This window comes from Salmo salar, chromosome 05, assembly GCF_965601325.2.
Source record: "Salmo salar chromosome 05, fSalSal1, whole genome shotgun sequence".
In the NCBI taxonomy this organism is placed as follows: Eukaryota; Metazoa; Chordata; class Actinopteri; order Salmoniformes; family Salmonidae; genus Salmo; species Salmo salar.
This window is the reverse complement of record NC_138295.1, coordinates 60607089-60632629: the sequence shown is the minus strand read 5'-3', so window position 1 is coordinate 60632629 and position 25541 is coordinate 60607089. Positions and strand designations below refer to the sequence as shown.

The 25541-nt window shown below is 41.3% G+C and overlaps 2 protein-coding genes across 2 annotated transcripts; both read right to left on the bottom strand.

Moving 5' to 3' along the window:
* Window positions 1-110: 110 nt before the first annotated feature.
* On the bottom strand, window positions 111-7231 carry LOC106605328 (cathepsin S). Its single transcript, XM_014200821.3, has 8 exons — window positions 6966-7231; window positions 6016-6140; window positions 5637-5759; window positions 4823-4975; window positions 3039-3263; window positions 2713-2878; window positions 2395-2497; window positions 111-575 (listed from the first exon to the last, which is right to left on the bottom strand). Exons 2-8 carry the CDS (start codon window positions 6136-6138, stop codon window positions 476-478), a joined length of 993 nt encoding a protein of 330 aa, XP_014056296.2. The 5' UTR covers window positions 6139-6140; window positions 6966-7231; the 3' UTR covers window positions 111-475.
* An 875-nt stretch (window positions 7232-8106) lies between these two features.
* On the bottom strand, window positions 8107-15044 carry catk (Cathepsin K). Its single transcript, NM_001140399.1, is given in 8 exon segments — window positions 8107-8717; window positions 8875-8983; window positions 9129-9294; window positions 11046-11264; window positions 12096-12248; window positions 13099-13221; window positions 14027-14153; window positions 14985-15044. Coding segments are annotated over 7 exon segments (996 nt in total). The 5' UTR covers window position 14153; window positions 14985-15044; the 3' UTR covers window positions 8107-8617.
* Window positions 15045-25541: the final 10497 nt, after the last annotated feature.

Genomic DNA, 25541 nt, shown 5'->3' with positions numbered 1-25541 from the left:
GTCTACATACTTGTCATTTTGACTGTGACTGAGGAGATGGAAATAAACACACATTGCAATTTACAGTCAGTACAGTTTGGAGGAAGAAATATTAATTCAATTCAAATCAGTTCTTTAAAAGTGATTTTTATTTGATGACAAAATATACTTTAATTTAAGCAAGTAAGTTGCACGAGCCTTGGCATGTGCGAGCTAGAACGGCTCATAGGAGCAAGAGCCTAGTTCCTGTTTCTGTAGCGTGAGGCAACTTGATGTACAAGTACACCCCCTGGACAGGACGCTAGATACAGTGATAATGTAGATAATCACATTTGCCTTATACATGATTTCTAAAAACACTTTTAAAGTGGTACTGTCTATATAGACAGAAAGTGACAGAAAGTGAAATGGTAAAAACAAGACTAAAACAATGGAGTTACATTCAAATAATAAAAGAGCTCAGTTTTTCCAGTTAGGCCACTTTGATTGGCAGGAGTTACATGACAGGGTAGCAACCGTACAAGGCGATGCCACACTGGTTGTCCTTGTTGCGTGACATCCGTATATATCCCTGGTCTCCCCACGATAAGCCCCAGCTAGACAGAGGGTGAGGAAGATAAAAACATATTTCCAATGAACATCAGTACTCAATAAACCTGGGGTCTTCAAGCTTTTCTTGCCCAGGGACCCCCTCCCAGGCAAACCGGCGACCCAGGCACCCCTCCCCCCCCCCCCCCCCCCCCCCAGGCAAACTGGCGACCCAGGGACCCCCATCATACATTAGCAACAAAATAAATCACCTGTCTTGTCTTATCATCAGGTGAATCATAATGGAATAGATTTGGTAGAACATTTTCATTATTTTGACCTCCCCACATTATAATTGTAAGAGGAAATGTAAACTCTAACATAGCCTATTAGCAGGGTTCCGGAGTAACGGATTACATGTAAGGGATTACCAAAAAACGGTAACTGTAATCCAACCACCATTTGTCTTATATTTTTGTTCGGTATAATAATGTCAATTTTATCTCTTAACTCCTAATATTGAGCAAATTACACTGATTGGAGCCAATTCCACTCACTGGAGTATCTAACATAGGCTTTGAAAAAGCGTCAGCGAATAGGCTACCAGTAAGGCAAGTGCCGCTGGCTGCTGATTAGCTGACTAAACTCAACTCCACGGTGAAGAAAGTTTTTGATGAACTCCACCAACGGAGTTGAGCAGAGACCAGGCTTTGTGGAATTCAGCTCTGACTACATTGATTTGTTCAAGGTCAATACTTAAAAATAAGTAAATTCTGAAACGCTTACCTTGTACCTATGTTTGTCCTCTGTAGTTGCATGACTTTCTTTTTCAATGAATGTTAATCAAATACAACCACCAACTGTTTTCTCGTTTCTGTTTCTCGAAGACGGCAAGTCATGCCAAATGTGCTAATTGAATTTCCGATGATGTAGGCCAAGATTGTGCGATTTGATCGGACGTGAGCATTTGGAGACCTAGGCCTACTTCATCTGAGATTCAATTGGCACATGCACATTCGCGCTGAGTTACCATCTTCGAGCAAACAGTCAGTGGTTGTATTTGATTAACATTTATTTAAAAAATATTGATTTCATCAAACGAAGAAAGTCATGCAACTACAGAGGACAAACATAGGTACAAGGTAAACGTTTCATAATTTACATTTTTTTAAGTATTGACCTTGGGCAAATCAATGTAGTCAGAGCTGAAATTCCGCAAAGCCTGGTCTCTGCTCAACTCCGTTGGTGGAGTTCATCAGAAACTTCCTTCACCGTGGAGTTGAGTTTAGTCAGATAACCAGCAGCCAGCGGCACTTGCCGTACTGGTAGCCTATTCGCTCCTTATATGAACTGTAACGCAGTAAAATCTTTGACATTTTAGCATGTTGTTTTTATAGATGTTTTTAGTGTAGAAAGAAGATATTCTCCTGTTTTCTACAGTAGGTATGTTGTTTATTCTGTTGTTGCTAGAGATATTCATAAAGACATTGGGGGGAAAAAATAATATTACAATTATTATTATTTTGGCAGACCCCCTGCAGTACCCCTAAGGGGCCGCAGACCACCAGCTGAACAACCCCCCAATAAACAATAGCATTAAATCCCAAACTACCAAGGTTTATTTGTCTAAAGCCCAATTTGAGTTTCACTTTCTCTTTTGACTTCCATTTTTACCCTTCACCATGGTCCTGTTTGTCGGAATAAAACAAAGGAGCAGGCGGAGGTTTGAAAAGGGTAATCTAGTTGAACACAAGTCCACTTGGAGGATCTTTTCATCTCAGCTCTGAACAGTAGCCCTGTTTGACTAAATAACTAGACACAGAACAACAGAAGAGCAGATGGAGCTTTGAAGATGGAAACTCTGAGTGAAGTTCTAAATCCCCGTACCTGTTCTTCACCAGCCAGTAATCCTGCCCGCCCAGGGTACCGTATCCCACAGCAAGGACAGCATGGTTTGTCTTCTTTGTGCAAGTTGGATCATTGTAAACTCCTACAATTATACATGGGTTGGACAATGACAAGTCAACCCTCGATATATATGCATTTCTCCACAAGTCAAAGCCAAACGGTTGACCATAAAGTGGACAATTACACAATAAAATCCACATTGTTTCAGATTGAGATATACATTACCAATGTCAAGACCATACGGTCCTTAAAATGTAAAACCATGACCCAAGAAGTTGAAATGAAGTTTTTCCGTACCGCTGCGGTAGAATGCAAAACTAGGTCGGGTGGCATCAATGCCGACAGAGATAGGTCCGATGGTGGCCAGTGCTTCTTTCAGAACCCCCTCATCCCCCTCAGGCAGAAAGCTGTACCTGGAACAGTTTGCAGCACGCTGAGCAGGGTTGTAGATACACTGTTGTTGCTAACAGGGGAGACAAGACAGCAAAGGGTCAGATACTACTGCACAAGGCTAATGTGACGTGGGAAATAAGCTACAACCAGCTAGTTACTGCAGCTACTTACCAAGGGCAGCTGACCCCAGCTACACACTATTAATACTGTTAATACTAGTTTATACTCACCACTCCCTTGTAGGGGTAGGATTGATCAGAGGCAATGCCCTGGTTGTCGATGACATACTGGAAGGCCTTGGTCATGAAGCCACCGTGGCAGCCCTTATTGCCGTATTTGGAGGAGCAGTCCACCAGGTTCTGGGGGCTGAGGTCTATCAGTTTACCTGTGGTCTTCATCAGCTGGCCCTCCAGGGCCCCGACAGAGCTGAATGCCCAGCAGGAGCCACAGGAGCCCTATGGACAAGACAATTGTTAGGGAAGCAATACCCATCTGGATAAAGATAAAGTTGATTTGAGAGTCCTATTAGTTTACCTTATTTTACAGTACTGTTTCATTACTATTACATCTACAAGAAATTATGTGGTGGCAATGGTTTCTGAAACATTCAATAAAACAAAAAGGGGAAAAAAAGTGCAATATAATTCACAAGTTGGTTTCAAATAGTGCTTAGCGGTATTACTATGTAATACAGAAACATTTTACTGGCACGATGAAGTGTAACGGAAATGTTCATGTTGTGCAGACATGCAGTGTTGTCATTCAGTGGTTTTAAACTTGCACACCCTAGCACTTCGGCCGACGACTTCCTCAAAAAAGGAACTAATTAAATGACTGAGAACAAGGAAGAGGCCTAGAGTAAACAAACAGGGGAAGTAAGACCTGAAAAGAGACAGCTCTGTGTTTTAACATCCTGATATTAGTTATTATACCGTAACAACAACTTTAATTCATCCCAAGGATATTTACCAATCGTTAAAAAAGATAATACATATAATGTATGATATACATACAACAGTACAATGTACACAATGTATTTTATTTAGTAGGATCCCCATTAGCCGTATGGGTGATTTTCCAGTAGCACAATGTGAAATAATAATATAGCAAAACAGAATCATTAAAAGCTTAAAAGAAACCTATTATTACACCTATATAGCATGAGAAAAGTCAATATACCAAAGAAATAGACACACATTGTAATCCAGATGTATGCCTGGATAAGAAGTGTCATAATCAATATAATGAATTTACTTCTGACTATAGCCTGGTGGGTGTTGATATAATCAATATACTTCTGACTATAGCCTGGTGGGTGTTGATATAATCAATATAATGAATGTGCTTCTGACTATAGCCTGGTGGGTGTTGATATAATCAATATAATGAATGTACTTATGACTGCAGCTTGGTGGGGGTTGAAATAATTGTTTAACCAAACAGTCACAATTGCGCCACCAATATAATCGGTCCAAGGATTTGGAGGGGCAGGGAAAGCCCACCCGCGGGAAGGAATTTAGAGTGGGAAACCAAAGTGGCGTGAAGCCAAAATGAGTTGATTATTAACATAAAGGGGAAGAACTATAAGATATATGTAAACTTGAAAATGTATAAAGGAATGTGCTGAGACTGGAGAAGGCAGTTGGTCCATGGACCAGCTCGGCTTGTTACTTTGTAATAATGTCTATTTGAATTCACAAGTTCCGGTATCTGAGAGATATTATTGAAACAATATTTCTACAACAGCCGACGCCCTTTGGCGACAGCTAGTCTTACTGGGGCCTGACGCATAGCGAAAAAGACATTATAGCCAAAAGACATTACAATTTACAAACATTTAAAAACATTAACATGTAGTTTGTGTGTGTGTGTGTGTGTGTGTGTGTGTGTGTGTGTGTGTGTGTGTGTGTGTGTGTGTGTGTGTGTGTGTGTGTGTGTGCATCTATCAGTTACACATACATGTCAGTATATAAAGGAGCAGGCACAAACTGCCCTGATCGCTGTTCATCATTACCTGCATTTTGACTCCAGTGACGTAGCCCTTCTCTCTCCAGTCAAAGGTATCAGGTATGGGGGCACCGGAGGATCCTGCAAATGCAGAGGGCTCCCTCTTGAGGTCAGCAGGAACAAGCAATGAGGCAAAAGACTGGGCAATCTCCTCCTGGGTCTGAAAATGGTTGACAAGAGAGGCAACACGTTGACCAGACTGAGCATTTAAAGAGCACTTACTTTAATCGGTATAATAAAGCCATCCCCTGAACCCAAGGCTACATCAACTGGAGGAAGATACACGTTGAAACAGGATAACAAATACATTTAAAGGCACATGCTGTAGTGCAATGGGATGATACTTTTACTTGTGTATTTATAGAAAACAAATCAGATGCGTACTCATAAAAGGGTACATCCACTTGTTATACATACTAGAGGAATAAGGAAGCATATGTGCAGTCATGCTCATTAATCACTAAGATTAGGAATGAATGCACGCACTGTCTTGTCTTCAGGAAAGCAGTTTAAGCAACATTTCAACAGCTATTAGCCAAGAAAATCAAACACCGGAAAACAATGACAAAGGAAGTCAACAAAATAAATAGTCATGTAGGTCAAAATCTAAATGTTTGACTCTTCCTTCATGTAAACCAGGCCTGACTGCGTTACCTACTGAAAGCATCACATATTCTGCATGTTTTTTGGAATCCTACTCCATACACGCACTATCAAACTTTTATGGAATCAGGCCAAGGTAGGTGCTAAGTTAACTAACAACTTCAGATATCAGAGTTCCAAATTGTCCCTTGGCATTGTCAGTGACCTGAGGCCCTCACCATGTCCCCCATGTGATTCATGCCCAGGTCATAGGTGTGCATGTCCATGGACGCCTCAAGGTTGTGGAGGCTGATCAGCTGAAGATTCCTCTCCCAGACCTCCCTTCGGCCCAGCTCCTCAACCTACACAGTATCCACACACACAGGGGTAGAAAAATCAGTCTATGACTTGCAAAACAAAACACTTTCAAATATGTAAACCACACAGGTTGAATCACAATGCATTCAGTGATAGCTAGTTATATGTAAGAAATGTATGTGGGAAAGGTGGTGGTACCTTCAACCTATACAGCAAACATAACCTGTCTAAATGCCACTATAGTAGCAGCTTGGCCTTATCCTAGCCAAAACATCTTGCAGTGATGCTGATTCATCTCACCTCAGTCTGGTAGTTCTTGCCATGTGTCTTCTTCCACATCTGCCAGTGCTGTTCCAGCATTGGGTCAAACAGGGCAACTGCTGTGCCACATAGCACAGCGAGCAGCAGGCTCCACAACATCATGCCTGCACAGAAGATAGACAAGTGTTATTCAACCAGGAGGCAATTATATTGTAGTATTTAATTTTGTATGCAAATAAGGAAGTAATAGTGTGTGTGTGACTCAATTATGTTTAAGTTGCGCAAATAAGCTCAAGGCATTTCAATAACCATTTACTGCGATGGGAACTACTGTAGCCTATACACTATGACTGCATGTCACAAGACCAACCATCAACGTTTATTGAAACTGTTGCGCTAGTAAACTGTTGATCAAGAGTCTTTAACGCTGATCAAATAAATAACCTCATCACTCATATTCTACAAAAACGTTACATATAGAAAAATGTTTACGGCCAATTCAATAGGAAGCTTCAGTGCTCAAGATTAGGCCATCTGAAGTGCCGGGGTTGTTAACCCATCTCTACTGCGCAAAAGAAAGCCCCAACACGGTTCAAATGATCTAATTTCATAAAGAAATAAGCATATTGTGTCGTTGGGTAGGCTTATTATTTAGTTAAATAAGTATCTCAGTAGGTTTGCCACTAGGCTATCAGTAGAAATCACCTAGTTATGAAACTGTACAACTCATTAATGTTGATGTTGTCCAAGTTACAAAAACGGTTGTAATGAAAAGAGGAATTTGACAATTTCACAAAAGGAAGAAAACATAAATGCATGAATGATTATAAGCAAATAATGTTACACTGACAAATTAAAAACGAAAGTAAAACGAATGCTTTATGAAAATGTTTTTAAATAAGGTCAAGTTAAAACCAAATTCCTAATTAAAACGAGTCTAGCTAACTACATTCTGAACTTCCTCGACTGAAAGCGGAGAAACGTTTTACCTTGTTAAAGTCGGTTGCACCTGACGATGACTTCAGAGGAGAGCAAGGCGCGTCAATTGATTTCAGTGGGGTCTGTTTTCCTGCTTCATATTTATTTGTGAAAGTCATGTGGTAGAACTTCCTCATTGACCATTTCTAATGTGTCATCTATAAATGTCTATGTTGACCATGCTAAAATACTATTTGTCATTGCATTTAAAAACAATCTTATAGACCCCTTAATTATAATTACATTTTTTTACATTTACGTCATTTAGCAGACGCTCTTATCCAGAGCGACTTACAAATTGGTGCATTCACCTTATGATATCCAGTGGAACAACCATTTTACAATAGTACATCTATATCTTTTTTGGGGGGGGGGGGGGGGTTGGAAGGATTACTTAATCCTATCCCAGGTATTCCTTAAAGAGGTGGGGTTTCAGGTCTCCAGATGTGTATGACTTCTATGATTTCTAGGGTGAAAATATAAAAATATATAGGCAGATATCATACTGACTATTAGCCAGCCCACTGTTCTTAAATATCTTTTAAAATATATAAACAACTAGGGTTAAGTGACTTGCTTGGGGGCACATGTACAACTGGTTCACCTAGTTGGCATAGGGATTCAAACCAGCAACCTTTTGGTTACTAGCCCATTGCTCTTAACAGTAGGCTACCTGCCAATCTCTTTTTCAAACATTGCCATCAGTGTATTTATAAACACTACATTCAATCAACACTACATTAACTATACAAGAGCTTTCATCTGATTTTAAGACTAGATCACAGGAAGTCTGTTGTTTGAGGGGGTGAGTCTGAGGCAGGAAGAGGTGTTACTGGTATGAAACTGGTATGTGACATTTTCACCTGTTTATTCTCTCATTGTCTTTCTATCTCATGACCTCAAGAAGGCTTCTAATCAGTACTGCATTCATCATCATCAGATTTAACAGTCAACACAAACACATGTATACTTCCTTCATATGGTTGTGTATGTATACATACAGCACTGCAATAAGGTACACTGAATGATTGTTGATTTGAGATACTTAACATCGCTGAAAAACCTCAGGAACCTTAATCTTCCTTTTTCTGTTGGTCTTTCTTTCACATCTCTTCCCTTCAATGGGGAAATGTACAGGCACACACACTCACATTTCAAATGAATCAACTTTTATTCCATTTGATAGAAAACAATGTTACAATTCAATCATCAGAATTTGGTGTAAAACTGCTGAACAATAAAATAAAAGTTAACATCATTACAAAACCCACCAGGAGTAATCTTGATCGACACACACTTACATTTACTAAGTTTAAGACCTTTTTGCATTGACAGGACAGTGAGACAAAACTCCCATTGCACAGCAATGTTATCTGACCTGGCACACTGAATACAACCTATGTAAAGTGCTGTGCACTACACACACATTCCTCGTCACAATCATAGTTGTTCCACTGTAGATCAGACTACAATTGAAGTCTGGAAGTTTGAAGATATAACAGTAAGACTTGAGTAGGTTGCAAAAAAAACTCTGGGATAGCCAAACTTCCAGACTATATGAATGTGCTGTTCCAGAAACGTAGTGTTATTTTCTGCATCGGGTGTAGTCATTGATATGTGGTTTGCCTTCCCTGCCTCCATGGTGCCCTCTGCCGCTTGGTGCTCACATGATGGGGTAACTGGCCAGGTTGGCAATGCCACACGCATTCCCGCGGTTACGTGCCATCATGATGTAGCCCTGTTTGCCCCAGCTCTCGCTCCAGCTGTTAGAGAGGGGGGAGAGCAAGAGAGAGAGAGAGAGAGAGAGAGAGAGAGAGGATAAAGAGGATGAATCGTGATTTTGAAAAAATACATTTCAAGTCAACAGTGTGAAACGTGTTACCTGATGCCATTGAATAAGCCCAGTGCATTGTGACCCACCTGTTCTTGACGATCCAGAATTTCATGCCCTTGGCAGTTTGTCCATAGCCCACTGCAAGCACGGCGTGGTTGATGTCATCCTTGTTGCAGTTGGGGTCGTAGTACACACCTGAGTAAATGACAGTGTAAAGGAATGAGCTTCAATAAGCTTTAAGAGAAGCGCTTTAGAAGTCTACTGGCATGTGTAGTGTGTTAGACCACTTCAAGTGGTTGATTCTTCTATCCATGGTACTTGGAGGCAGAATGTCACTCACCTCTCTGGTAGAACTGGAAGGTGGAGAGGGTGGCATCAATGCCCACAGCCACAGGCCCCACTTTGACTACAGCCTTGGTCAGTGCCCACTCGTCTCCCTCAGGGATCTCCTTGAACCCGCGACACTGAGCACCCATGCCAGACGCGTTGTAGGCACACTGCCCATCCTGTAGACAGAGTGGTAGACATGGATTGGTTTATTTAGGATTCAGATTCTGATTGTTTAATGGTCACATGTACAGGGTTGCAGGTGTGATTGCAGGGTACAGTGAAAATCTTAGGCTTCGAGCTCCAACATGCAGGACTAAGTGAAATAAAATAATGAAAATGGTAATAAAAACTATAGAAATAGCACTATATACATAACAACAACTGTGGCAGTGATGAATAAATACATGTTCATTGGGGTGGAGGCAGAGTAAAGACTGTTGGGGGGTGAGGTGGAATGACCATAGGGGGAGAAGCAGCATGATCATTTGGGTGGAGGCAGAGTAAAGACTGTTGGGGGGGTGGGGTGGAATGACCATAGGGGGAGAAGCAGCATGATCATTTGGGTGGAGGCAGAGTAAAGACTGTTGGGGGGGTGGGGTGGAATGACCATAGGGGGAGCAGCAGCATGATCATTGAGTGGAATCAAAACCAAAAAGTAATAATAAACATATTAACAACTGCAACAGTGATGAATGTTGGGGTGGGGGGGAGCAGCAGGAGAAAGAATGTCCATAGGGGTAGTAGCAGGGGAATGTCCATAGGGAGAGTAGCAGGGGAATGTCCATAGGGGGAGTAGCAGGGGGAGGGGGGAGCAGGTCGCTGACCAGTGGTGGCTATTCAGCAGCCTGATGGTCTGAGGGTAGAAACTATAGGCCAGTCTTTCAGTTTTTGCCATGATGCTCCTGTACTGCTCGCGTCTGAGTGATTGAAGCGGGGAGAACAGGGCATGGATTGGATGGCTCGGATCCCCAATAATCTTCTTGGCTTTCCTGTGACACCTGGTGTTCTAGGTGTCCTGTAGGGCAGGCAGTGTGCATCCAATGGTGCGTTCGGCTGCACGTAGTTGCCATACCAGGCTGTGATGCAACCCGACAGTACGCTCTCGACGGTGCTTCTGTAGAACACTGTGAGGGCCCTCGGGGACATGCCAAATTTGACTTCTTCACTACGGTGTCCGTGTGGTTAGACCATTTCAGCTTCTCTGAAACGACCGTCTCCATAGCAGACCGTCTCCATGGGGATGGGGGCGTGTCCAGCCTGGTTCCTCCTGAAGTCCACAATCAGCTCCTTTGTTTTGCTAACGTTGAGGGAGAGGTTGTTTACCTGGCACCACGCCGTCAGAGTGCCTATATCCTACCTGTAGGCTGTCTCGTCGTTGTTGGTGATCAGGCCTACTGACTTTCCACTATAGCTGGTCTTGGTACTATGTTGCTACTGTACATTTCCAGCAAATTACAAATTACTTTCATAGCACCTTGGTAGTGGTGTGTTCTGTATATCATAGGAAAATGTGGACAACTACAGAAGTGGTAAAGAAAGAATTGCCAGTGTGGTATGTGTTTTTACATGCAAGCAAAGTACTAAACAATATGGAAGTGAGCAAAGTATTTGTGTTGTTTGTAGTTGGGCCATTGGAGAATACATAAGACCATGGATGTCACCACTTCCCGGAATTGGCCACCGAAATCCATTTTAGGACTTTTTGGTTAACAGCATGTGATTATTAGCTTGTTTTGGTTAAAGAGCATGTGATGTGATAGCTCAATCAGAAACTGCGAATGTCATCCAGCACATTCCAACTCACCTGTCGTGTTGTAAGAAAATGCTGACTGAAAATGTCATTTCAACAAACTAAAACAGCTGTTTGGCGAACAAATGAAAACGACAGTCACATTCTGTTTCAATGTCAGCCAAGCCATGCCCCTACCTGGCCAAGGTAAGGGTAAGCCTCCTCTGTGTCGATGCCTCCGTTTTCCTCAACGTACTCGAAGGCGTTGGTCATATAACCTCCACCACAGCCATTGTTCTCAGTGACACAGTCCACCAGGTTCTGGGGGCTGAGGTCTATCAGTTTGCCTGTGGTCTTTGCCAGCTGGCCCTCCAGGGCCCCAGCAGAGCTGAAGGCCCAGCAGGAGCCACAGGAGAGCTGAGAAAGAGAGGACATAAACATTTACATTAGGGTCAGCGCTGCCTTCTTCAATTTGTCCATTAGGTGGTGCACTTTGACAGAGAGTCAAAGGCCCTGATTGAAAAAAAGCTTTCAGAGGGTTTCAGCAAATAATGTTTTTTTCGTCTGCCCTCAGAACGTCTGTAGTTATCATATTCACCACTAGAGGGTAGACATACTGCACTCACACCTCACTATCACATCCCTCCTGAACCTGACAGCTCTTTGTTGATATCACAGGCTATTGGTGCTCATGTAAAGTGACCTAATGTTCATTACATGAATGGTATAAATCTAGGGCTAATCTCCTAGTGTTCCCTGGTAGCACAGATGTACTCCATATTTCAGCCTGGGTACTTAATGTACCACTTAACTAAATACCATGTTGACATGAATAATAAATAATGCCTTAGTGTCCAATTAGATCATAATGAGTAATTACCTTTCATAATGAAACATTCTTTACTTGTCTAAGTCAATTAGACAAACCATGGGTTTTTATTGTCCTAGACAGGTTACGTGACTGTACTGTAACTGTGATCATTTGCTACCTCAAGAAAACAAAGAGGCCTGACTTAACTGACTGAAAGCAAGGAGGAATATGAAATCAGTTCTTTATAACCCAGTGTTTCCCCTAAACATTTTCAGATGGCACCCCGCCTAGATTGTTGCTCTCTACCTAAAACCATTACATTGGCCTCAATTAAGCTTGATTGAACATTTTGGTGCAATAAATCTAGGAAATAAGAAATACATCTAGGGGAAACAGTGGACTTGAGGGACAGCTCTTTGTTGTTCACATCCTCTAACCTGGTTCTTGACTGGGGTCACCATGCCCTTCTTGCGGTAGTCGATGGACCTGGGGATCTTCACCACATTGTTGTCAGGGATCCAGGTGTTGCTACGGTCCCTGTTCATGGGCACCTGGAGGCCAGTAAGCTTCTCAGCTATCTCCTCTGACGTCTGGGGAGAGGACAGGGATGAGGATGAGGGAATTATGCATGCACAGCAATAGACTATGAACCATTTACCCACTATGAGTAGGGACAAGTGTTTCCATGTTTATAGTCCAGCAGTTATCATATTTAAAAAAATCAATGGCTTATTAATCCCATGGGAGATCATGAAATAAAAAACTACTGCTAGTCTCTGTGAAACTGGATGTACTATATATCCTTGTTTTATTTACAGAACATCTCAACATAGAAGTGAAACTGACATTCAGATGAACTGATCTCTGTGTACTCCGATGGATAATAAATGGACAAAGCATTAATGAGTGGCATATAAGCCACTCAGTAAAAGCCAAGCAGCGATATATCAGGTTGCTTTTCCCTACCATTTTAATCTACAGCCCGTTCAGGGAGTTCAAGTCTCACACTAACACGGTCATCACTCATGACCCAACCTGACATGCATTTCACAGCTAGGGGTAGATTTAATGGTCACTAACCTAACAACCTCCCTTTTAATCAGTAAGCCCTTGAGTGAGTAAAAACACAGATGGCTGTGCTCTGCATCAGCTAAAAGCCACTACTCTGCCCTGTGCTTGATCTTGTTTGTGAAATAAAACCGTAACTACAACTTAAGGGACATTCCCCTATTTGAAACACATACCCAAAATGATAAGCCTTGGACAGTAGGGAGACACTGATTAGAAAGGATAACCGAGGACAGCAAACACAAAATATTTTCCTTCGGACATATCATTCCAGACGTATGCTTTCACACGGAGTTACATAGACCCATTTTAGACCCTCCCTTTTTTTTGTGCTTTTTCTCCGCCCATAGAGGATGTGGCTCACTAACTCACCATGTCTCCCAGGTGGTTCATGCCCAGCTCGTACGAGTGAATGCCCAGAGCGGCCTCCTCATTGTGGGCTTCGATCAGACGCATGTTCTTCTCCCAGATGGTTCTACGGATCACCTCCTCCCCCTACCATGAAAACATCAACAAAACATGAGTATCAATCATACACTGGCCTTTCATGTGTTCTTTGGTCCCTGTGCTCACAGTCTCTCCAGTGCAAATTAACTGGTTAATAGAGGCACAAAATGGTAGAGGTGAAAGGTAGTTAGGAAAATATTTATTGTCAACTCTTTACAGTGACTTCGATCACTCATTACAGTGTGTGAGGAATGATGCTTCAAGCTGGATGTAGTAGGGGAAAAAGTGCTGTTCTGTGTTTTCTGCTGACTGCTGAGGAATGTGCTGACCGCAAATTGTGGGGGACACACATCCTGAAGCAGTAAGGCCCAAACATTGTCTTGTAAGGTCAAGTTAGCTTATAGCACTGAAATACTTGTGTTCCTAACAGCTTGGCTGATAGCTCTTTACTGTAAAAACAAGGAAGTTGACATTCTGAACAGAGGATTAGTTCTCATGTTTCCTGCTTTTCTTGCTTGCAAGGTATAATAACAAAACATTTCATGGGACAACAACACATACAGAAGTTTTCCACAATAGTTTGTAAACTATTGACTTAAATATAACAGTGTTCTCATACGTATAAGTGACACACTATATTATAACTAATTTCATGATGATGAATGGCTTTGATATTCAAAAACATTTTTTCACCGTCAAAGCAAATAAGAAACATCATGAGTATTTGTTATCCAAGGCTGAGGTAATCGTTCTGTAATTGCCAATTTTAGGAGGAACGGGCATAATTTAAACAAACACCATTGCATACATGTGAGGAGTAGGTAGCCAGGCAGCCAGAAAGACAGACACTCACCAGGCCGTTGTACTCTCTCAGGTGGGTGGTCTTCCAGGAATCCCACTGTGCGTCCAGTGACATCTCGTTCAGGGGATGGGCTAGGACTGAGCCCAAGAACAGCAGTACACAACCACACAGCAGCATTCTGAGAAAAGACAAAAGGGCTACTTTAGTCATTGATGAATACATATTACATTGATAAATAAACTTAGATAAATGCATTATGAATTATATTTCTACATTTAAATATTGTGGCAGCACCTAAGAGTCTAAACAAACGCAAAGAAGGGCACTATTTACAGTACAAATACAGAAATGGGTGTTGAATTTCATACTGACAACGTCACATCCATAAGAGAGCAGAAGTACACTGGGCTTCAGTTCATATTTTTCTGTCTCTGCCTCATTATTAAGAGGTGTCATAACAAAAGACAGTATCTCTATGTTCTATGGGAAATGCCTCAGATCATTCATAGGGAACTTCATGCTACTGTATAAACCTTTGCTGCACAGTAATAATGCCTGCAACTTATGGTTTACTTAATGTCTAATATTCCCATTGTTTCATGGTGCTATAAATTCATGTAGGCTATACAGGCTATAAAGGTTTCATAGTTAACTTTAGAAGTGTTTCATTTCTATGATAAATGTTTGGCTACAACATGACCAAAGTGCATTCTTTGTTGCAAACAGAATATAGTACACTTATAATCACATCACAACTCTGCAATGTTTTTACTATAAAACAAACGAAGCCTACTATTTGTCGAAACGCAGTGATTACCAATGTTATTTTTAACAACTAATTCGATGTGGTAATTGCTTTATGGAAACATAAAATCCCAAGTGAAACTGAAAATTCTAATGAACATAATTCTACAAAATGACTGCTTGAAAAAATAATGTAGACATAAAGGCAACCTCAAAAGTTTGCGGGTTTAAGAAATAGAAAAAATGGGGAGTTGGCAAATTCTACCTTGGTCGTAGACTTGAAGAGAAGGTGTCGGATGAATTCCTTTGACCAGTTGTTTCCTTGCGATGAAGTAGGTCACTGTGTGAGCAGTTATATAGTCTGCAGTTTGAGGAAGTGCAAAGGGAGTTCTGAATTTAGGAGGGGAAAAAGTTTCCGAAAAGGAGAATTACATCTGGATTCGCTCATCTAAAGGAGCCAACCAGATGGTCAGGTGTCAAATTGCAGGGGCGTCTCTAACTTCAAAGTCAATATTTAACATTGCATTAGGCCTTTATTCATTGTGCACATTTAACTCAGTCGCATAGTTTTATAACAAGCGTATAACGATTATTTGAATTAAAAGATGTAGGCAAGCAGTAGCCTCTTACTGTTTATTTAGAAGATTCAGAAAATAAAGTGAATGATTATGAATATATATCAAACAACTAAATATGTGTATAGTATTTATTATTTCAGAATGAGCCTACGTTGTAAGTTACATAATGGTGTAATGCAAAAAAAATACTGGGCATACTGGTAAAATTGAGGGTAAGAGCGGTGAGTGGGCTGGTGTTGTCTGGTGGTGGGGGGGAAGGCCATTTGGATAACTTTGGACCTTCACTTTGGATAGCTGAAGCAAAGTTGAATTTTTCCATGTGACTCAAATCAGGGTTAAGTATAATATATATAAAAGTTTCAAGGTGGCCTCTCTATATAGAATATGACATACTGTCTGTAGCAAATCCCAACAATTCTATGCTATGGTCCCCCCTTCTGCATATGATCGCCATTGCTCTTTTGTTCGAGCGGGTACTTCCGTGTGTTAGTCAACCCCCTGTGGTCCTGAGCAAATGTGTCAGGGCTGTGTGTATATGAAGACTGTCTCATGATGTTAGGTACATGCAGTCAGACATGACTCTACATGCTTAAATCACCCCTTAAAAAAGAATGCATCTCGTGACATACACTCAACAATGAGAACAACCCACTAAACTGCATGTTGATTACTCACACTTTTTTTCATGTAAAATGGGGCCCTATTCAACCCAAACTATTCTTCCTGTGCTAAATGAATGCATGTTTAAGTGGATTTCCTCATATTTTTGCATCACAAGAACTTGTTTCTTGGTCTTATCCACCTAATCTAGTTACCATTTTTGATAAGACATTATCATTATTTCAACATAAAACACTAGATAACAGAATAAAGATGTTTAGCTCTCTCTGTTTCAAAAGTAGAAGATTGATGTTTAAGGTCAAGCCATGTGGAGTCTCGAGTATGAGAGTCATTCATGTGCAAGGGAGCTAGCCTGGCATTCGTCAATGACCATTTGTAATCTGTCTGATCTCTGGTATAGACTTGGGCACCTGAAGCATATGCCCTTGGCCCTCCGGAGCTCACTGGGCAGCAGAATGAGACTTACTAAGCTCCTTTAAGACTCTTTCAGGCACTGTTTGATTGGGCCAGACACTCTAGATAATGAGACCAGGACTGTCTGCATCGATCAACCAGCAGTCCCCCTCACAGGTCGAGAACATGTCATGGTGATGTGGTGATGTGTGTGTATGTGTTTGTGTGTGTGTGTGCGTGCATGTGCGTGTTGGTGTGTTTGTGGAGTGGGGGGGCGTTGGTATTTTACTAGGTATTTTCTGATTGACCATGTTTATGTGACAGTGCCAATACCTGAATTAACTTGAATTCCAATGGAGTGTTCACTTTGAAATTGCTAAGCAAACAAATTAGATGTGAGAAATATAGTATTCTTTCTAACAAAAATATCTACATATACAGTACCAGTCAAAGTTTGGACACACCTACTCATTCAAGGGTTTCTCTTTCTTTTTACTATTTTCTACATTGTAGAATAATAGTGAAGACATCAAAACTATGAAATAACCCATATGGAATCATGTAGTAACCAAAAAAGTGTTAAACAAATCAAAATATATTTTATATTTGAGATTCTTCAAAGTAACCACCCTTTGTCTTGATGACAGCTTTGCACACTCTTGGGATTCACTCAACCAGCTTCACGAGGAATGCTTTTCCAACAGTCTTTAAGGAGTTTCCACATATGCTGAGCATAACTCAGCTTCACTCAACTCATCCCAAACCATCTCAATTGTGTTGAGTTTGGGTGATTGGGGAGGCCAGGTCATCTGATGCAGCACTCCATCACTTTCCTTCTTTGTCAAAAAGCCCTTACACAGCCTGGAGGTGTGTTTTGGGTCATTGTCCTGTTGAAAAACAAATGATAGTCACAGCAGAATGCTGTGATAACCATGCTGGTTAAGTGTGCCTTGAATTCTAAATAAATCACAGACAATGTCACCAGCAAAGCACCCCCACACCATCACACCTCCTCCTCCATGCTTCACGGTGGGAACCACACATGCGGAAATCATCCGTTCACCTACTCTGCGTCTCACAAAGACACGGCGGTTGGAACCAAAAATCTCAAATTTGGACTCATCAGACCAAAAGACCGATCTTCCGCCAGTCTAATGTCCATTGCTCGTGTTTCTGTCTCCTCTGAACAGATGATGTTGAGATGTGTCTGTTACATGAACGCTGTGAAGCATTTATTTGGGCTGAAATCTGAGGCTGGTAACTCTAATGAACTTATCCTCTGCAGCGGAGGTAACTCTGGGTCTTCCTTTCCTGTGGCGGTCCTCATGAGAGACAGTTTCCTCATAGCACTTGATGGTTTTTGCGACTGCACCACTACCTTGAAATGTTACACATTGACTGCCATTCATGTCTTACAGTAAAGAAGGACTGTCATTTCTCTTTGCTTATTTGAGCTGTTCTTGCCATAATATGGACTTGATCTTTTACCAAATAGGGCTATCTTCTGTATACCACCCCTACCTTGTCACATCATAACTGATTGGCTCAAACGCATTAAGAAGGAAAGAAATTCCACAAATTACCTTTTAACAAGCCACACCTGTTAATTGAAATGGATTCCAGGTGACTATCTCATGAAGCTGGTTGAGAGAACGCCAAGAGTGTGCAAAGCTGTCATCAAGGCATAGGGTGGCTACTTTGAAGAATCTCAAATATAAAATATATTTTGATTTGTTTAACATTTTTTAGGTTACTACATGATTCCATATGTGTTATTTCATAGTTTGGATGTCTTCACCATTATTTGACAATGTAGAAAACAGTAAATATAAAGAAAAACCCTTGAATAAGTAGGTGTGTCCAAACTTTTGACTGGTACTGTATATGTAGATATCTTTGTTAGAAAGAATACTATATTTCTCACATCTAACTTGTTTGCTTTAAATACAAACTCAACTGAGGAAGGAATTTTTCATAGTTTGAACTTGACTAATCACACAAATGTGAGGTGTCTTAAAAATTGGGGCAGGAAATGTCTGGGACAGGGATGTTGTTTCAATGTGGAAATTCTGAGGCTACCAAGCCCATGAAACTGGTCTGCAAGATTCTTGATTTGTTTAGCAAGCTCAGACTCATGTCAGACAAGAGCTTGTGTGCCTCGGCTACTCTATCATAGCCTCTCTTTCACATAGGTACATGTTCATTTTCTTTTTTGCCTATGTAACTCTTAAGTGTAATTTGGTCAAATTTTTCATCCCTTACTGCTGCTCGAATGGACTTCTTCCTTTCTCTCACTTCCTTGGCTGCTCTTTCAAGAACCTCAAGGGGCTAGACCCTTGATTGTTTTTCGTTTGTATACATGGGACATGATGTTTGCTCTGTAACAATAGAAATGCATCTTAAGTTCATATGCATGACAAACTGCAAAAATACTATGCGTAATATGCATAAAACCAAATAGCGCAATTTACCTCAAAGAAACCATTTTGACTATATTACCCCACACAGCTGAGGATGAGCTTTCATGCTAGGTTTAGGACCTCATATTGTAGTTTATAGAGACCCAAACTAATGTATAAAACAGTCTTAAAACGATCTACTTGGTTTAGATACAAGCATCATGAAACCTTTAACACAATAAATTAATTTGACTTAGTGAAAATCATTTTTTTGGACCTAACTTTTTCCATGTGGTTTCTTCCTTCACAGACTCCATGAAAAGATGGCCTCTTCCCAAATATTTGGTTACATGGTTCATTTTGTGTACGGTATCCTAGAAACAAGGGGTGGCTAAACTAACCTTTTGGCACAACTTACCCCACTCTCACCTACAGTTCCTTAAATGGTTTGGTCATTGTTTTACTACAGAGCTTTCTGTTCTGTCCAAAATCCTGGTACCATTACATTAAACATATTTGATTTCCTATTTACTTGAATTTCCGTTCAATATTCAGTGAGACCTGACAGCTGTTGGAGGGGAGGCCACATCTGTTTCCTGTTTTGTGCATACCATTGAGCCCACCACAAAACTGGAAGCAGATCACCTCCCAGGATCCTCTGCTCTGATCATATGACCAATCCCGTGACTGAGTCATGGGGTGGGATCTCCAGTTTGACTAAGCTGGTCTGGTACTATAATAATAAGTAATCTGACATTGTTGTGCTGTTCTATGAGAGCAACAAAGTAATCATAAACAACCATATATACAGCATGTTTATATACACACCCCAAGATCCATAAGATCCATACAGCAATTCCACAGTAGAAGCTTTGGAATTTACGACCAATCCATATATTTTGTTAGGAGAATTATACATCTCTTTTGTTTATTCCCTGTCCAATATCTGTATATGGAGTAACATTCTTTCAGATTTTTTCCAATCTACTGAAATATGTGTATGCCTGGGTTTGAATTCAGATGTGAACTGTGTGCACTTGTCACTGACCAATTCAGAGAAATGCATTTAAACTAGAGGGTTTTCAAATATTTTTGACAACAGATTCAAGTATAGTCTTTATTTCATTCTCGGCAGAGATAGTTAATAAAAGAAGAAGCTGGATTTTAATTCCAGTACATTGATTTTTAAATTGAGTGTTAAATATATTCTGTATCATCTCTCAATGCAATAAATCCATGATAAACCAGGGGGATAGGCAGGATTGTTTGATTTGAATGTCCCGCAACTCTGGAACATCCAGATGTGTTGAAAATAACCTCTTGTCCTATTATAGCTGGGCATTCTTTCACTGTTTGAAAGGGTTAGAGAACCAGACTAGATAATGAATAACTGCAGTTTTGTAGATTGTTCATTCAGATGGAGCATGGGGTTGTAGGTTCCCACACGGGTTACATGTACCAATAGGCCTACTGTATGTGTTGACTTGAAGTCGCTCTAGATAAAAGCATCTGGTGAATGGCTGAGCCTGTCCTGAATCAGTCAATCAGTGTTCAGAGAATTAGCAACACATTGTATTACAACAAAGACTTGAGGTTCTGGATGGGAAATCTATCATTGCATAGAATGCATCCAACCACATTCTGATCTTAGTGTAAGTAAACCTTAGTATGTACTGAAATACCATCAGTGACCTTGGTACAAAATCCACGTGACAGCTGTTAGTTTTGGGGTAACTAGTTAAACCGTGAGGCTTGGGATGTAATGTCACTGAGGGGCTTCCTCCTTTGGCTTTGCACATAGGGAATGCAGGAAAACTGCATGTCACCTGTGCAACTAGAGGTGAAAAAACTCTGGATCGCCTTTACTCCACTCACAGAGACTCCCCCTCACCCTCCATTTGGCAAATCTGACCATAACTCTGTCCTCCTGATGTCACGTCCTGACCAGTAAAAGGGGTTATTTGTCATTGTAGTTTGGTCAGGGCATGGCAGGGGGTGTTTGTTTTGTGTGTTTCGGTGTTTTTGATTTAGGTTCTATGTTTTCTATTTCTATGTTTAAATCTAGTTTTCTATTTCTATGTTGGGGTTTTGGTAGGACCTTCAATTAGTGGCAGCTGGTTGTCGTTGCCTCTAATTGGAGGCTATATTTAGTTGGGGTTTGTTTCACTTGTGTTTTGTGGGTGGTTGTTTTCCTGTATAGCCTGTGTTGCCTTACGGAACTGTTTTGTCGTTTTGTTTATTTTGTTTAAGTGTTATCTTTAAATAAATTAAGAAGATGAGCACTATACCCGCTGCGCCTTGGTCAAATCCTTACGACGTCCATGACACCTGATTCCCGCTTACAAGCAAAAACTCAAACAGGAATTGATGCCCTCAATACGGAAGTGGTCCGAGGAAGTGGATGCTAAGCTACAGGACTGTTTCGCTAGCACAGACTGGAATATGTTCTGGGATTCATCCGAGGGCACTGAGAATTTTACCACACCAGTCACCAGCTTCATTAATAAGTTCCTCGATGATGTTGTCCCCACAGTGACTGTACAATGGATTACAGACAACATCTGCACTGAGCTAAAGGCTAGAGCTGTTGCTTTCAAGGAGCAGGACACTAACCCGGACGTTTGTAAGAAATCCTGACGAACCATTAAACAGGCAAAGCGTCAATACAGGACTAATATCGAATCCTATTACACAGGCTCTGACGCTCGACAGATGTGGCAGGGTTTTCAAACTGTCATGGATTACAAAGTGAAACCCAGCTGCAAGCTGCCCAGTGATGCGTGCCTATCAGACAAGCTAAATTCATTCTATGCTCGCTTCGAGGCAAGCAACACTGAACCATGCGTGAGAGCTCCACCTGTTCTGGATGACTGTGTGATCACGCTCTCCGTAGCCGATGTGAGTAAGACCTTTAAACAAGTTAACATTCACAAGGCCGCAGGGCCAGACGGATTACCAGGATGCATACTCGGAGCATGCGCTGACCAGCTGGAAAGTGTCTTCACTGACATTTTTAACCTCTCCCTGACCCAGTCTGTATTACCTACATGTTTCAAGCAGGCCACCATAGTCCTTGTGCCCAAGAACGCCAAGGTAATCCCGTAGCACCCCGTAGCACTCACATATGTAGCCATGAAATGCTTTAAAAGGCTGGTCAAGGATCACATCAACACCATCATCCCAGACACACTCCAATTCGCAGACACACTCCATCATCCCAGACACACTCCAACTGTTCATTGACTACAGCTCAGCGTTCAACAACATAGTGCTCTCCAAGCTCATCACTAAGCTAAAGACCCAGGGACTGAACACCTCTCTCTGCAACTGGATCCTAGACTTCCTGATGGGACCAACCCCCACCCCCCTCAGTGGTGCGTGCTTAGTCCCCTCCTGTACTCTCTGTTCACCCATGACTTTGTGGCCGCACATGACTCCAATACCATCATTAAGGTTGCCGACGACATGACGGTAGTAGGCCTCATCACTGATGACGATGAGACAGTCTATAGGGAGGAGGTCGGAGACCTGGCAGTGTGGTGCCAGGACAACAACCTCTCCCGCAACTTCAGCAAGACATAGGAGATAATCGTGGACTAGAGGAAACGAAGGGCTGAGAACGCCCCCAATCACATCGACGGGGCTGGGTGGAGCGGGTTGAGAACTTCAAGTTCCTAGGTGTCCATATCATGGTCCAAACACACCAACACAGTTGGGAAGAGGGCATGACAACACCTCTTCCCACTCCGGAGGCTGAAAAGATTTTTCATGGGCTCTCAGATCCTCAAAAAGTTCGACAGCTGCACCATTGACAGCATCTTGACTGGCTGCATGGTATGGCAGCTGCTTGGCTTCCGACCGCAAGGCGCTACAGATGGTAGTGTGTGCAGCCCAGCACATCACTGGGGTCGAGCTCCCTGCCATCCAGGACCTCAATACTAGGCAATGTCAGACTAAGGCCCGAAAAATGTCAAAGACTCCAGCCACCCAAGTCATTGACTGTTCTCTTTGCTACCACACGGCAAGCAGTACCGTTGCACCAACTCTGGAGCCAACAGGACATGAACAGCTTCTACCCCCAACCCACAAGGCTGCTAAATAGTTAGTTAAATAGTTAACCAAATAGCTACCCGGACTATGTTCATTGACCCCTTTTTGTACTCATCACATACACTGCTGCTACTGTTTACTATCTGTCACTGTATTCCTAGTTATATGTACATATCTACCTAGATGACCTCGTACTCCTGCACATTCGGGCAGTAGGTAGCCTAGTGGTTAGAGCGTTGGACTAGTAACCAAAAGGTCGCAAGATTGAATCCCCAAGCCGACAAGGTAAAAATCTGTCGTTTTGCCCCTGAACAAGGCAGTTCCTAGGCCGTTATTGAAAATAAGAATTTGTTCTTAACTGACTTGCCTAGTTAAATAAAGGAAAAAAAAAATGGACTCGGTACTGGTACCCCTTGTATGTAGAAAAGTTATTGTTACTCATTGTGTATACAGTTTATTATTACTTTAATTATTACGTGTTTTACTTTTCTATTATTTCTCTATTTTCTTTCTCTCTGCATTGTTGAGAAGGGCCCGTCAGTAAACATTTCACTGTTAGTCCACACCTGTTGTTTACGAAGCATGTGACAAATACAAATTGATTTGATATGCGCTGATGTGTAAATTATCAAGGGATACCATCATATCTGGCAATGGAACAAAGCCATTCATGATTCCTAATATCTAATCATAATAGCTGGGATCGTTGTGCAGACGTCTGTTATTTTTGTTCCCTTTACTGTTTATTCGATTAAAGTTCATGCACCGCAGCAATGGCTAACCTCCACATCACACAGACAGAATGAAAAGCCCATTTCAATGCCGCAGACTGCCAGCTCATTCACAATTTGATTTCAATATTGGTAGATCTCATCTGCCACGTGCTGCTCCATCTCCAAGTTTGCTCTTTAGGGATTAGTAGTCCGAGACAAGTGGTGCGTGCCTCATGCTTCGGCCTTCAACGCATATTTTTAGACCAGGGTCAAACACTCACTGTGCAGAAGAGAAAGTGAAATGAGCTGGGAGACTGTAGCTAAGTGACGTTCACTTTATAGCGGTGCCAATATTTTAAAGAATAGTTGAGCGCTCTGCATTATGGGCCTGCTCATTAGAAGAGCCAAGAGAGCCACAAGAGAAAACAGCTGAGGCCTCACTGTGGGTTTAAAAGCTGATAGGTCTATTTGGAGTTCCATGCTTTGACCACGGAATAGTATTAGGATGACCTTTGACATCATCTGAAATTCCATGCACCACAGTTACTATTTTATGTGTGGGTATGTGTGTGTTTGTTTACGTGGTTGGTTGGTTCGGTCTGTTATAGATTTTAAACTCAAATCTCAAATTGAAATGGTCAAGCTATTATAACAGATGAAAGCCAGTTTCACAAATTCCCAGTATCCCAGAATCTATTATTTGCATCAACCAAGCAACATTACCAACACATGATTCTGTTTTGCAAAAACATTTAACGAATTCATCACAACAATGTTTTACTAATTACATGTTTGTCTGAGATTAGCATGTACATTTAATTCATTTCTTGAGTCTTGCTTTGGAGAAGGGAGTGTGTTTTGTTTTCGTTTTTCCCTTGTTTTCATTATATAAAAATATTTAAGGATGGATCAGAGCCACCCAAAACAAATAATCCCAATGTAATCTTCTTGGTTACAGAACGAAGTGCTGGCTGCTAACCAAGCAGAGCCTGTTAGCAGGTCTTTGACCAGCTGTCTGTGGCAGCCGTCACAAAAAGAAAAACCCTCAAGAAAGCTCATTCTTAATTTCAGGCTCCTTCCCGTGCAGAGAAAAACATGAAGATTATTAATATTATACAGATTATGATCCTTTACTGTATCATTCTGATGAAACACAACATTATCGTTCTGTTATTCTGTACATGTTTTGTTTTTGGCTAGAAATATATATCTACATTAATCGACACTGTTGATATTAAGATTTTGACAATGATACAAATCATTCCTCGTTGTGTTTTCTCAGATTTCAATCAGGTCTGATATATGTGAAATGGAGTATGTGACACTAATGTAGTCCACTAGCTTGTTTTGTTGTACTACTTTAATTCAGATTAAAGTAAGTGAACTCCATTCGGTGGTAAAGGTGAACTTGGCTAATTATAGAGAACCGGCTCCATCTCCCTTTGTTCATTTTAGACATTCTCCCCCCAGTGGCCAAACGTAATTAAAGTCCTTTGGGCTTTGCCAAGAGTGCCACTGTCCTCCTAAATCACTAATGGATGGCGCACCAGTTTCAGATACAGAGAAATAAAAGCCTACTCACGATCACTACAGCAAATGTACCATACTGGTCATTAAAATTAATTAAGTGACTGTCAGCTACATTATGTCGGCAAAGCAACCAATGCCAACTAATGCACCTCAGTGAACAACACTGTAACAGAATGTCATGTGGAGAGCGTGGGACTCCTGTACAATCAATACATAATGTATCTCTAATGCATTTTTTTTAAATATCAATCCCATTCTATTTGAATGCTGGATATCGCAGACAGGTCACCTGTGATACAAGTCAGTATTCTGACGTCCATCCATGTCAGAGGATGTCAGGAGATGACGCGGAAACCAGCCACTAGGGGCAACAGTGAGCGCTGTTAAATTCAAGCATCTGCCTCTAATTCCAAAAGTTGCATGTTTAAATCCAGTGATAGAAAGTCGTTTTCTATATTTTGGTTTTAAGCCAATCTCAAACCTTAACCCTTACCTTAACCTATCGGAGTTCATGACTGACCTTAAACATTACCTTAAA

Bases quoted from the DNA above. Each gene is read 5' to 3' on its own strand.
- LOC106605328 (XM_014200821.3), bottom strand. From the start codon at position 6,138: ATGATGTTGTGGAGCCTGCTGCTCGCTGTGCTATGTGGCACAGCAGTT. The intron at 2,879-3,038 runs GTGAGTATAAAC...CTCCCCTGTTAG, and splicing joins CCTACCCCTACAAGGGAGTG to CAACAACAGTGTATCTACAA. The intron at 2,498-2,712 runs GTACGGAAAAAC...GTATAATTGTAG, and splicing joins TTTTGCATTCTACCGCAGCG to GAGTTTACAATGATCCAACT.